The sequence below is a fragment of the Lissotriton helveticus genome, chromosome 2_1 (assembly GCF_964261635.1).
Source record: "Lissotriton helveticus chromosome 2_1, aLisHel1.1, whole genome shotgun sequence".
Taxonomy (NCBI): domain Eukaryota; kingdom Metazoa; phylum Chordata; class Amphibia; order Caudata; family Salamandridae; genus Lissotriton; species Lissotriton helveticus.
Window position 1 is genome coordinate 2059205028 of NC_136059.1, and position 14598 is coordinate 2059219625.

The following is a 14598-nucleotide window of genomic DNA, read 5'->3' on the forward strand; positions in this document are numbered from 1 at the left end:
AAAAATGAGCGCCGGTGCGAACATCAAACACTGATTCCGACCGTCAGCCCTTCCAGAAGGCAGCGCCACTTATTGACAGCCGTGCCTGTGAAAATATAATACAAATGTGCTTTTCCTGAGTTTGCGTGTGTCCCCGCCGGACCCTTTGGCAAGAGCCACACATCTTGTTTTTAAAGCAGCACTGGTACTTTAAGAAACCGGAGTTGCTTCTTTAAAAAGATGAAGGAAAAAAGGTTTCTCTATTTCATTGCATTAATATGGATGATGTTCCGGTGTCTCTTGTTAAACGTGAAGAATTAGTGAACTAAGAAGGCAAGTGAGCTGTCATGTAAACCTGCACGTGGTGCTCAAAATAACAGAAATCAACATTGTTGTCTATTAAATAAAATACAATATGAATTGCACGACTTCGATACACTATAGGTGATGTTTGTGTGCTTGACATGTTGACGCTAAAGCAACGTGCAGCACGAGGGCCGGCCGAGTAAATGATGGATGCTGAACTCTGATTTTTCTCCTGAGCACTTTAACCGCTGCTTGGCCCTCGCTCCCGTGGCCCTGGCTTCGCCCTTTTACCTCCTGCCCCCCGTGGCACCAAGGCCTTCTGGCATCGAGGCGCTTTGTCTGTGATCTGGGGGAGGGGAGCTAGTGCACTGTCACATGCTGCTGAGCAGGGGGCAGGGGGCGCCGACTATCTTCAGTTACATAAACTGCAATGGAAGCTGCAGTTGAAGCCGGTACTGCAGAGTACTGTCCCCGGAGGGTGCTGGCAGGCTGCAGCACAGCTGCCAAGGTTTCATATTGCTATGTGTGATATTTTCATAATCCTGGTGTAATTATCAGTGACATTCAACGACTGAGTGACATTTTCTCGCAAGCAAAATGAAACCTATAAATATCAGAGAAAGCATTCAATTTCGTTTACAGTTCTCTTTAGCACCAGAAACGGGCCTTTGCAGACTGTTAAAACAGCAACAATTAGCGTTTTTCTCTTGGGAATGGTGCAGCCCTACTGGCAGATGTACACTTATAAGTGTGCGCCCATGCCAGCCTAGATCCACTGTACATTGTGCGAGGTGAGGGCAGGCTTACTCGCAAGTTGTTGACACATTCCAGCGTCAACAATCTATTTAATAAACCACCGTCGGGCTCACACATATAAAATGTCTGGTGTAAGGAGTTTCTGGAGCCGAGGAGCAAGGGCAGAGCACAGCAAACTGCATCCTTTGCAACGCCAGCAGTGCTGCGCCCCTTCACAAGCACAGGTCTGAATCTGAACTCAGCTGCTAAAATTATCCGCTTTAAAACCCAGATTTGCACACGTGTGCTCAATAACACACAGAGCTTAGAAGAGCACAGCACCAGCCGTGGCACTGAATGTGTGAATACTGTACACAGTCAGTCATGGGTACAGCTGTACTGTAGTCAGTACGGCCCGGGGAAGGTGGAGCGGTCAGTGCCTGGAGAATTTAACATATTTAAAGCTAGAACTGCTCTCCACGAGATCGTTACCGAGAGCAGTTAAAGACTGTGGTCGACCTCCACCGTTGTTGTTATCTGAGTCTATGCTTAGTGTACCACCTTCTCAGTCACACCACAGGAAGGGGCACTGTCTGTCGTTGTCTTTCCATACTGTCATTCCATACTGTGTGTGTGGGGCTGTGTCTGTGTGTGGGGCTCTGGGTCTGTGTGTTTGTGTGTGGCCTTTGCGAGAGATTAAGCGATTGGCATTGTAAATGACAATGCCATTTATTTATCTGTTTTCAAAAGCAACACATAAACAAGCATTTACAATGCAACAGTTTCGCCTTTGCAAAAGTTAGAGCTGTTGGCATTGTAAATGACAACATTTTTATTTATGTGTTGGTTTTGAAAACAGATAAATAAATGGCATTGTTATTTACAATGCCAATAGCTTAATCTCTCGCAAATGTGAGACTTATTTTACCCTACTGGACGAGCTCAGCAGACAGCAATTACTACCACACACACACACCCAGAGCCACAGACACCCGAAGCCACACACACCCAGCCAGCCACACACACCCAGAGGCACACACACCCAGAACCACACACACCCAGAGCCACACACACACCCAGAGAAACAAACCAATGAATACATCACTCTATGAAACAGACTTAAAGTTAGATGTACTCAATGAGTTGACTGAACACCATTTCTTCATCTGCCGCTAATAAATATTGTATTCATATTCATTAAGCATGCCCCCCTTGTTGAACAAGGGGCAGATACAACTGTGTACATTAGGCAAGAGTTCTGAAATATGTCCATCAAAGTTTATTTTTTACTCTGCACAACTACATGAAACGTTTTGCAATTTCAGTGATTCTTTGCACTATTACACAACTTTTGTTAAGTTGGTGTAGGTCTCTAGGTCAAAGGTCAGCAATTCTGATAAATAAATCTAAGAAAACGGTCTAATATTTTTTTGCTAAAATATTTCAGACAAAGGATGTAAGAAGCTGGCTCAACATGCTCTCACGACATATTATTAACATAATGAATTTAATAAAGCAATTTTTCAGCCAGCCCAAATAATATAAAATCAATTTCTATTAAAATTAGGGAATTCGTGAAATAAGCCCCCTGTTCAAATATTGGTTTAATGAACATGAATCACAATGCAAATACTGCTAGTACCTAGCAATAAACACACTACTATTGCTGTCTGCTAAGCTTGTCCAGTAGGGTACAATAGGTCTCCCATTTGCGAGAGATTAAGCTATTGGCAATGTAAATGACAATGCCATTTATTTATCTGTTTTCAAAACCAACACATAAATAAAAATGTTGTAATTTACAATGCCAATAGCTCTAACTTTTGCAAAGGCGAAACCGTTGCATTGTAAATGCTTGTTTAAAAAGTATTCACCATTCAAAGATGGCAGACATCAGTCTTGGAACTATAACTAAAAAATAAATGGGTGCAAAGTTACGTTTTCATAAGAGAGCAGATTTACAACAAATTGCAAGTATCAAGCCATTTATATTTATTTTTATTATCGAACGTGGAGGGAGGGGAAAGCAACTCTGTAGAGGCTGTGGAAGTGAGAAAAGAACACCCCAAAAAACCAGCACGATTAACGGGGTACAAGTGGGGAAAGCAAAGGAAAACGTGTGGGCTTCATTAAAAAAATAAAAGAATAAAATAAAAAATAAAGGCGGGACGGGGAGCAGGACGGAAACAATGTACTAGTCTGGGGTCGAGTAGGGCAACACATGAATGCGGGAGCAGGGACATGAAGGGGAGAGTGCAAGAAAATAACAAGCAGTAACCATGGAATAATAAGGCCAACAAAAAAATCATTGCTTGAATGTGAGCAGTGTAAGGATACATGACCTACAGTTAAAAGGATGGAAAATAAACTCTGTTACAGAACAGGGACAAACACAAGCACTGGCAAAACCAACAGGCCTCGCCTTTTTAATATAAGTGCTAAGTTGTTGGCTTTTCTAGTGTTTGTATATAAATAAAGTATTGTTTAAAATAGTAAAAACCAAAAACAATTTCAGAGTTACTATTGATGGAAAAGCAAATACATATCTTATGGTAGCTCATAACTGTACCCTCAGTTCAATGTTTTCAATATTTATAAATGTTATGGTTTGTTTTTCAAATACCATTCACTAAGGGAACACTCAGAATTATCTTTTTTAAAGTGTCAAAATGTAAAGGATTCAGACATTCGGTTTTCTGCAGTAGCCTCTGCAGCACGTTTATGGTCCTCCAAAGAGAAACTTCATGCTAAGTACACCTCCTGCATCAGATTCCAGCTGAGTGACGAAGCAGGTGGCCCTTCCACAAGAGCAGTATGTGAAACGCAGGTGATAAAACAAAAACAACCCTTACAAGTCTGCTCTTAAGCCACACCGCTGCCAAAATATCCCTGTTGCTGTGCTGTTACAGACATGCTAGGAGGGGTGGGAGCACCAAAGCACAGGGGAGAGACCTAGAAAACACATGCCCTCTCAGGGACTGCAGAATGAAAGAGAAAAAGAGATTCTCTAAATGTGAGCAGTGGAAGGATACAAGTCAGCCAATTTAAAAGACTGTAAAGAAGCTATGCTCCATGGGGAGGGACAAACGCAAGAAAATGAAGGGCATACATTGATTAAGAAGCAAGCAAATGAGAGTGACAATAAAGCCAACCAATGTTAAGCAATGGGTAGGCTGCAGGCCCACTGTAAGTTCACAATAGGTCTTTCACAAGGAGACAGCTGTCTGGTAGGCGAGACCTAACAAAAAAGCCAACAATGTTAAGCAATGGAATGATCCAAATGCCACTGTAAGCAGTGATTTAAATGGGCAGGTTCTGTTCCGAAATAATTTTAAATGGAGAGTATCTGCGCATCTCAGCACTGCTGCAATACATTTAATGGGAGTATACAGTCACTTCTCAGGAGGAAACAGGTACTCTATAGTGACTACCTGCACATTTATATATTTTGATTTAGAGCACTGACTGTAAGTACTTGTATTATTCACAAAAGGTCTTTGACAGCAAACAGCTAAAACTGTTTCTAGGTGAGACCCACGATACACACAAATGTTAGTGGAAACTCAAGAAAAGCAGAAGAGGAGGGATTATGAAAACAGAGTGCAAGAACACACAAATACAAGTTAGAATGTGCCATCTTCAGGTGTAAGTAAAAACAAACTGCAGTTTGAGGAAATATTGCTGATGGCTCCAAGTAAATAAAAAAGCAGTGACTTAACAGTTAAATATATCTAACACTGCAATACTGTGACTGCAGATATTAGCCAGTCTTTGCTTTACGAATTGTGGAGGCTTAAACGCACATTATCAGCAGAGCGATGCAGACAAAATAAAGGAGCCTGGGTAAAACTGGGGGAGGATAACAAAAGCTACACCAAGCCACAGCTAAAATCCCAAGGCAAGCACTTCAAGTTTAGGAATGGACGAGAAACATTCTTCTTTCAACTAATCCTTTGGTTAATCCCATGAGTTTCAGCGTTCAACCCAGATGAACATTGACATGGCACTGCGTGTATCTATATTTTAAGTTTTGTAGCTTGCACACTTTAAAACACTGTCTCAAGTGTTAATGTGGTTCAATCGATCATCTATGGTTAAACAATGGCAGCCTCTGATTGTTTTTATTCCACCGTTGCATACCAACTCATGACATAACGTAGATGTAAACGGTGGTCAAAGTGGGGCAAAAAAGTAGGGGAACTGTAGGCGGAGAATCAGAGGGCGGGAATAATACGAGGATTGGGTCAGTGGGCGGTGTCAGAGGTGTGGCCAAAAAGAGCAAATCATCCCAATTTTAAGTATTTGGCATTTCACTGACCAGTTACAGCTTATTAAAATATTTAATTCAACCTATGGATATACATGTTTATTTAAGATTTAATATGTGTTATTAACATTAAAATACATTCACAAAGTGGGATATGTTTCCAAACACAGAAGGTCCCAAATGCTGGGAATTCCGTTGTATGTCAACAAGTAAAAATCCACGGCGCCTGAAATGTTTCTCCCTCTAATCTGGCTTATTATTTGAAAGGAACACTGGTTCCCACTATAATTCCCACAATTACATTGCTTTCAAACTGCAGTTTTCTTGTTCTTAATAATTATGACTACTGCGGTCTGCAGGCGGGAATCCTATACGTAGTGTCTGCTTCCCAGTTGGTTACTTGTTGCAACAACGTTCTTTTTTCCCCTCCAAATGAGAATGTTGATCGTTCATTGTGGCCTTCCATTAGGACCCCGAAAAAGATTTCAATAAACTAAGCAGACTGAAAGCGCTATTGTTTCAACAAGAAGTCACTCTCACTGCAGCGCTTGAGACCTTCGAACTGCAGGTGGCAAGAACATCTAGTGAAATACAATAATTACTAAATACAAATCTCCCCCTGCATTTCAGGGAATTGATATATTAAATATTTAATACGTCTGATACCAAGGGCCTGGCACACTTTTTTAAACTCATCGGCTCCGGCCTTGTCACTTTTCAAACTTTTTCGGAGTAATACCACTTTTTATACATTCTATTTTTTCCAGCATATATGGTGAGTTACCGCTGCTGCTTTTCTATGTTTGTGGCATCGTCATGCTGTTCCTTCTATACTACAATGGCTGCTCCATCTGTGGTCATGCCCGGACAGGCATCGCTGCAGCTGTACTGTGAGCGGATGCTACAATATTTTGAAATGGTGACTCTAGATGTCAAATTTTGTCTGACCTTCGGATATGCTTCCTTCACTTGTGTGCAAACTGTGTTTCATTGTATCTGGCGCCCCTTTCAGTGGGCCCTGGATGTCTGCCTGGCTACCCCATCTCATTTAGCCTTGGGTTTCGAACTGTTGATGGGTCCTTTAGTGGCCTATAACCAGAACTTTTCTTTGGGTATGTGACTTGTATACAACCCAGCGTAGGGGCCAGTGGCCAGATGTGGTCCCTGTGCGACGGCATAGCATCTCCTGGATCTCAGTTTCATCAAAGTTCATACAGGTTCTCCTCGGATGGTTCCATGGACAACTGGAAACGAAGAGCATGTTTGTTCCTTTGACCTGCTCAATTGGATGGCAGTTATTTCCAATTTGGAAGATTTGGATATGTTACTGGAATTGATGTTGTTAAATTTGGCACCCTACATCTTGGGGACCGGCGATACACTGTAATTGGATATATGTTTGTGCACAAAAGATTAATTGCATTCGGCAATGCACAATGTTTTGAAGACACTATTGCCCTGCAATTGCTTTCGCACGTTGGTTCTGTTTACCGTTTGAATTCTGTCATTATTTAGTGCAACTGTCCTGACCAAGGGGAGGGTGTCATAAGTCCAGTGCAGGCCCATTGTAGTTTTCCCTAGGTTAGCATGAACACTTTGCAGACTATACCTCTGCTTTGCGCACGTTTCTCTACAGATATATTTTGCTTTGTGCCACATTGTGCTTTCATACAGAACACGCTGTTGTTTTTGTGTTCGGTTCTTTCCTGGGATTTAATCTGAAAATGTAGAGAAGTTCGAACAAAAATGCCCCTTGTTATTCTGTTCTGGTCAGGCCCTAGCACCTAGACAAAGCAGGCAAATGCAGCTGTTGTTTGGGAACACATACTTTATGTCATATAGGAATGCACAGATAGTGAACACACACTTAGAGAGGGACCTTTCCAGGGGAAAGATCGTGACAGAACCTGAGATGTAGAGCTTTCATCTGTGTATACTGGGGTATGTGCTCCGCTGTTAACTTCGACAGATCGTATGATATATAATCATTTTGCTTCTGCAGAAAGGGAGAATACTGTTGTATATAATGACAGCTCCTTGAATGATTTACAGAGTACTTGCTATGCTAACCATATTCGTGTTAACCATTTTCCTACTTGTTGTGGCACATATACTGCATACTAGAGCACAATAGTTAAAATAAACATTTTAAACTTTTGTAGTGTCTGTCAGAATTTATTGTGGACTAGTACGAGTGTGTGAGCGAAACTGTGTGCCCTGCAAAATGCGATTCCTGAGAGGGTCGGAAGTGTTGTTTGCTGGGGTGTATAATCACTTGTTCCTCTGAGAGTGAGTAGGAGGGCAAGTGAGACACTATGGCTAGTTGGTCCTGGGCTCATGGGTAATCATGTGGTAGGATGACTCAGTCCCTGCCTACTAAAGTTCCATAATCCCAAGCATAGTTCTGTTACTCCACAGAACGCCTGCAAAATTATCTTATGGGATATGCTTAATATTAACCAATAGCCCCAAAGTAATTGAATGTGTATAAGGGATAAGAAGAACCCCATGTGTATATAATGATCCAGGCAATATGGAGGAATGGCAAAAAAACAGCTCCTGACCATCCATCTATTTTTCCACCAAGTACCAGAGCTGTGCTTTAACCTGGGCTGACAGGTATGCTGATGATGCATGGTTTCCAGTTCACAGCAATAGTACTTGAACCACCTGAAGTACGGAATTAACTTTCTCTGCCTCAGACAGCTCATATCTGATGTAGCGCCAAAATGTCAGTGCTTTCCTCTGCATGTGGCACACCAGGTTAGTGACGATAGAGATAAACTTGAAGTTGTAATAAATTACTGGGTGATTCTTCAAACATCTCTAGCAAACAATACAACTGAGGTGAAGATCAGAGAAAAAGGCAGCCAACTATTGATCTTCAAAAGGACTTAAATCGTGTTGAGTATAAACAATTGAATAAATTACCCAAGTGAGGCTACTTGGATATGGAATTTCTGAATATGAAACGGGTGATGTGGTTACAGCACATTTAACCCCTTCCATGTGCCGGACGCATGGGAGCCGTCTGCGTCGGATGGCTCCTGCCCGCCCGACGCCATGGCACAGGAAATCCCTCGGGTGCAGGCACCTGCGGGATTTCCTTTTCCCCCCAAAATCCTTGGGAGCTGGGGAAAAACTTTCCCAGCTCCCGAGTCTGTATTTTTGGTTTCTTTGAAATAACGATCAGCGTGCACGTCGCACTGATGTCATTTCATAGAAACCGAAACTGAAACGAGCTGATGGGCTCATTTCGGTTTCACTTTCTACGTGCTCAGGGGACTATCTCAGCCCCCAGAGCACGTAGAAAGTAAGGAGGGCGATCCCCAAGCAGGGATCAGCCCACTAGCCACCAGGGAGAGTGGAGCTGCCCCTTGGGCAAGGGCCTTTACTCCCCCCATATAAAATTAGGTACATTCAGTCTTTCTGCCCCCAATCTGGTCTCCCCGGGGGTGGGGGCAGAAGGCCCACTAGATAGAATGTTTTTTTTTTAGCATTTTGAATTAGGGGTGGGGGCTGCACTATATAGGCATGCCAATGCCCCCATCCCTCCCTCACAAAATTACAGTTTTTCTGGCCCCAATCTGCCCCCCACTACCCCACCCCTGGGGCAGAAAACCCACTAGATGCCAGGGTTTTTTCCCCATTGAATTTATGGGTGGGGCTGCCCAAGATGGGCATGCCAATGTCCCCATGCCTCCCCCCACACAATTACAGTCTTTCTGCATCCCTATGGGACAGAAAGCCTACTAGATACCAGTGCTTCCCCCCCATTGAATTTAGGGGTGGGGCTGCTTAAGTGAGCATGCCAATACCCCCACTCCTCCCTCCCACACAATTCCGGTCTTTCTGCCCCCCCCAAGGGGGGCAGAAAGGCCACTAGATACCAGGGATTTTTTTCCCATTGAATTTAGGGGTTGGAACTGCCCAAAATGGCCATGCCAATGCCCCCCCGCCCAAAATACCACAGTCTTTCCTGCCTTGGGGAGGGGGGGCAGAAAGCCCACTATGCCACAGGATTTATTTTTCTACGTAGAGGTGGGGGCTGCCTAAAATGGGCATGTACTGTCTCCACCACCCCCACCCGAAAAAATTGACACAGCCTTTCTGCTGGGAGGCAGATGGGGCAATAGTCCCTAATCTGCCCCCCCCCCCCCCACCCCACCCACCCGGGGAGCAGAGAGCCCACTAGGAGCCAGGGATTTTGTTGTTTTATTTATTGGTAGGGAGCTTGGCTGGTGGTGTGTGTGGATGGCGTTTGGCTGGCGATTTGCATGGATGGCACTCGGCTGGTGGTGTGTGTGGATGGGTGTGTGTGTGTACGGACTCTTGGCTAGTAGAGTGCCTTGCATGGATCCCCCAGCGTCTTCTTACCCAGAATCCCCAGCAAACCTCACATTTCCTTACAAAGTCACACTTTCCTCACATTTCTGTGTGAGAAAGCTGTAGAATCACCTTTCAGGCACAAATTTCTCCCCAGAAAAATGATACCTCACTTGTGTGGATGCCCAAAGTAGCGTCAGCCGAAAAATGTATAAACAAACTGCCCTTTTAGACGCGCTTTAGGCCCCCCACAATTTCTACACGTTTTTGGCCCTTTTAAGTCATAGGCACTTGGCCCATCCAAACAAGTGAGGCATACTTTTTATCGGGAGACTGAGGGGAATGCTGGGTAGTAGGACATTTGTGCCTTGCCATGATCCCGCAACTTTCCCATACAGATATTAGAGGATAATGTGACTTTTTAGCTAAATTTGAGGTTTCCAGCAAATGTTTGGAAGGAACATTTTGGGGGGGTCAACTCAAGCCACACCTCCCTGGATTCCCACGGGTGTCTAGTTTTCAGAAATGTCTGTTTTTTTTAGGTTCCCCTAGATGTCTGCAAACCCGGGAACAAAAACACAGGTGCCCACCTATCTATCACAAAACTAACTGGTTTTTCAAGGGGTTCAACTGCGTTTTTGGTCTCGGGCTCAGCATCCATCTAAGGAAACCTACCAAACTCCCACATTTCTGAAAACAAGACACCCGAGGGAGTCCAGGGAGGCATGGCTTGTGTGGACCCACCAACGTTTTCCTACCCAGAATCTCCTGCAAGCAAATCTCAAATTTAGCTGAAAAAAAACAAATTTTTCTCAAATTTCTGTGTGGGAAAGTTGTGGGATCACTGAGCTGACACAGATGTCCTACCACCCAGCGTTCCTCCAGGTCTCCCGATAGATAAATATGGCACCTCACTCGCATGGGTGGGCCAAGTACCCGTGACAGGCAAGGGACCAAAACATATTGTGGAGACATCAAAATTACCTATCACAAACCAACCTGGTTTTGAAATGGGGGGGGTCACCTGGGTCTTTGGCCCCGGCCTCGGCGGCCGGCTAGGGAAATCTACCAAACCCACACATTTCTGAAAACTAGACACCCGGGGGAGTCCAGGGAGGTATGGCTTGCGTGGACCCACCAATGTTTTCCTACCTAGAATCCCCTGAAAATCTCAAATTTAGCTGAAAAAAAATCAAATTTTTCTAACACAGGAATTTGTGGGTTTTGTTTTTACAAAGTTTGAGGTTTGCAAGGGATTCTGGGTAACAGAACCCAGTGAGAGTAACTCAAGTCACCCCATCCTGGATTCCTCGGGGTATCCAGTTTTCAAGAATGTATAATTTGCTAAGTTTCCCTAGGTGCAGGCTGAGCTAAGGTTCAAAATCCACAGCTAGGCACTTTGCAAATAAAGGGTCTGTTTTCACTGTAAAACTGTAGTGTGTCCATTTTGCGTTTTGGGCTGTTTCCTGTCGCGGGCACTAGGCCTACCCACACAAGTGAGGTACCATTTTTATTGGGAGACTTGAGGCAACCCAGAATTGTAGAGAACTGTTATTACCTATTGACTTTCTATGCATTTCTGCCTTCCTAATATAAGACAATGTGTAAAAAAGAAGTCCCTTTGAAAAATTTCCTATAATTCACAGGCTAATATGTGTAACCACAATTTCGGAGATGAGCAAATAGCTACTGTTTCTAAACTTTACATTTTGTTCCCATTTCAGAAATACATAGGTGTTTTTGATATCAATGTTTCACTCTTTATATTTTACCAAATTAATTGCTGTATACCCGGTACACAATGAAAAACCACTGCAAGACGCTGCTCAGTTATTGGCTCTGGGTTCCTCGGGTTCTTGGTGAACCTACAAGTTCTATACATCCCCACAACCAAAAGGGTCCAGCGGATGTAATGGTATAATGCTTTCAAACATCTGTCATACTTAGGAGAAGTTACAGTGAAAACGTTGGCACAAATGGCTGTTTCTTTCAACTCATTTTCAGTTTGCCTGATTTTCAACTGATTTCTATTGAAAAAACCTTGAAGATTCTACACAAATGACCCCTTGCTGAATTCAGAATTTTGTCTACTTTTCGGAAATGTATAGCTTTCCAGGATCCATTATTGCTTTCACACCCATTTCTACCACTAACTGGAAGGAGGTTGAAAGCACAAAAGTAGCAAAAATAGGTTATGTCCCAGTAAAATGCCAAAACTATGTAAAACATTTTGGTTTTCTGACAAAAGTCTGCTTGTCCCTGAAGCTGGGAAGATGATGATTTCAGCACCACAAACCCTTTTTTTTTATACCATTTGAATGGGAAAACCAGATGCTTTCTTCTGCAGCTCTTTTCCCTATTGTTCCAACACGCATTTTTTTTTAGATGTTTTGGCTAATTTCTGGGTCCCCTTCAGGAGAAACCACAAACCCTGGGTACCTTTAAAATTCCTATGATGTTGGAAGAAAAGGGCACAAATTTGGCGTGGATACCTTATGTGGACAATAAAATACAGGGGCCTAAGCGCGAACTACCCCAAATAGTCAAAAAAAGGCTTAGCACAATGGGGGGAGGCCTAGCAACGAAAAGGTTAAGATATGCATTTTCTCAGCTTTGAAAAAAAGTGATTCATTTACTTCAGAATTAAATAACTATAGGTTCTCGTTTATAGCAATGTTATTTTGTCATTTAACATTCGTAAAAAGAAAGAGGGCAGCTGATATGCAGATAGTGTATTACCTGAAACCAATCTCAGAATTAACATGGCGTGGATACGCTTGCATCTTTTCTTCTTCAATTATATCTGGCCTTGGCATTGCTTTGTTGAATTTGCCTATTTTCACTGGGAAAAGAACAGACAAACAATGACTTAAGAGACTCAGGCATAGCATATAACACAGTAAACTTATCAAATGGGAGGATTTCAATACCAAGTGTAAAAAAAAGCTATTAAACCAAAATGGAAGCTCTCTTCTTGGTAAGTGCTCAAGGTGGACTCAAGCTATTACATTTGCTACCTTCCAATGGCAGATATACCAGTCATCTGTAAAATGGAAGAAGACCAAAACAAAACTAGAATTACATGCACACATGTTCCCAGGGTACTTTATGTATGTGGGTCACTAGAATCCTTAGCACCAATTACCATGAGGAAGCAGTTTTGGGTTAGCTGTACTGAGGTGATGAGCGGGATTAAAGAAAATGCCCGCTGGACAAAATGATTCTGCCTTTCTATGCAGGACTTTCACTTTGTAGGTGGTTTCAACAAGTATAACTATAGAATATCAAAGGATCAGAAACATACACCCGAAGATCTCCAAAACATAAATGCATTAAATATGCGTCTGACAAGGTTTAGCTCGGAACAGAATGTGTTTGCATATATAAGGGAGGCGCTTACCTGCAGCATAGTACCGTAAGACAGTAAGATTCAACAATGACAGAGTGACAATAGTAAAAGAAGCACCATAATTTCATTCTCACAACAATTGTCACCTCTCTCCAAGCAAAAAATATATATATTAGCACTCCCAACATTTAGCTTATACATTTACCAAACCAGGCAGCATCACCATCTAGCTCAAATGGTAGTCAACACAATACTGTACACAAATGAAATTGGATAACGATAATAGTCATAGAGGGGTGAAAAGTTTTAATCTCTAGGTTGAAGTAATACCTAAAATGATGAAAATAGCCTTCAATCTATAAAATGGTCTTTAGTGAACAGACAACGATGACCTGATTCAATTGCATCGTAATTACACTTCTGTAATAGGGTCTCACGCTCTTTAATCATCTGTAGTGTGAGTGGCGAGAATATTGTCATTTTTTGTAAGAAAGTTTCTTTTAGAAGTAGGTGCTGATTGATTATTTGGCGAGATTAGAAGAAATAGGATGAGATAACAATGCAAAAACAATGGCAATCCAGTATACTTTACGATAAAGAGATCTCACTATGGTTAAGTTTAGGGAACTTTTCCCTTTATTATACCATACTGAGATCTCCACCCTGACTGCTCAGTCTCCAAATGGTAAAGAATAGACAAAAACGTTTATGAAACTTGGAGAAATAAAAACTGCTGAAATATTTGTATGTTAAATATTTGTGTAAATGAATTTTATGCATTTATCTTAGATGCAGTACTAAAGAAATGCAACATTAATAACTTAATTTTGGAGAAAAATAAATTGATTTAAATATATTAAATTAAACTTATTCCCAATTTTAAATTAAAAAATGAATTCCCACCTGAAGTAAAATAATATTTTTATTAAGCATAACTAATTATTAAGAATGGTTATAGAAATCAGTGTACGCAATTTAATCAGAGAGGCGAAGGCAGAAACTGTGAATGCAGGTATCTGAATAGCATTTTGTTGAATGTTTGTAGAACTATTGCAGCACAGTTTGTGAATATGTCCCAATGTTTCGAACTAAAGTGTATAAGTAGTTAATTCATATTTTCTATCTCATCAATTATGGGGTTCATATATATGTCCCTCAAACCTTTCAGTGCTCCCAAACTAGAACATGTGGAGAAAGAAGGTAAATTGCCGTAGCCGAAGTATTGTGAACAGCCTACTGCTGCCTGGTTTTAACCTATCACACAACTTCAGATTGCAACCACCACTTCAGCATGGAATTTGTTTGAACATTTAGAATTTAACCACTTACACTTGAAGACAGAGTCTACATGTCTCCCTTTTATATTAGGTACAGCTTTTAACTGGCCGTGTGTCCTCACTATTAATCCAAGAAGACCATCTTGGTCATATATCAATTACATGATGATGTCTAGGGCTGGCATGAATGCAGAACTGGAGTTCAGATTGTACACCGTGAACAGCAACCAAGCTTCTGAGGACAATAGCCTCTTTCACAAGTAGATTTTTAAAGGCATCAAGATATGTTTCTTTTTGAAGCCACTACACTGTATATAAATGGGGTGGTGGAGGGTTGAAAGGGGGAGGCGGTGATCAGG

At 42.1% G+C, this 14598-nt stretch overlaps 1 protein-coding gene across 2 annotated transcripts in view; it reads right to left on the bottom strand.

Moving 5' to 3' along the window:
- Positions 1–14598, bottom strand: part of TMEM192 (transmembrane protein 192) — a 419027-nt gene that overhangs the window by 44968 nt on the left and 359461 nt on the right. For both annotated transcript variants that reach the window (XM_078677020.1, XM_078677019.1), the window contains one exon: positions 12353–12455. In XM_078677020.1, coding sequence (XP_078533146.1) covers positions 12353–12455 — 103 coding nt within the window. The remainder of the gene's footprint in view (positions 1–12352; positions 12456–14598) is intronic.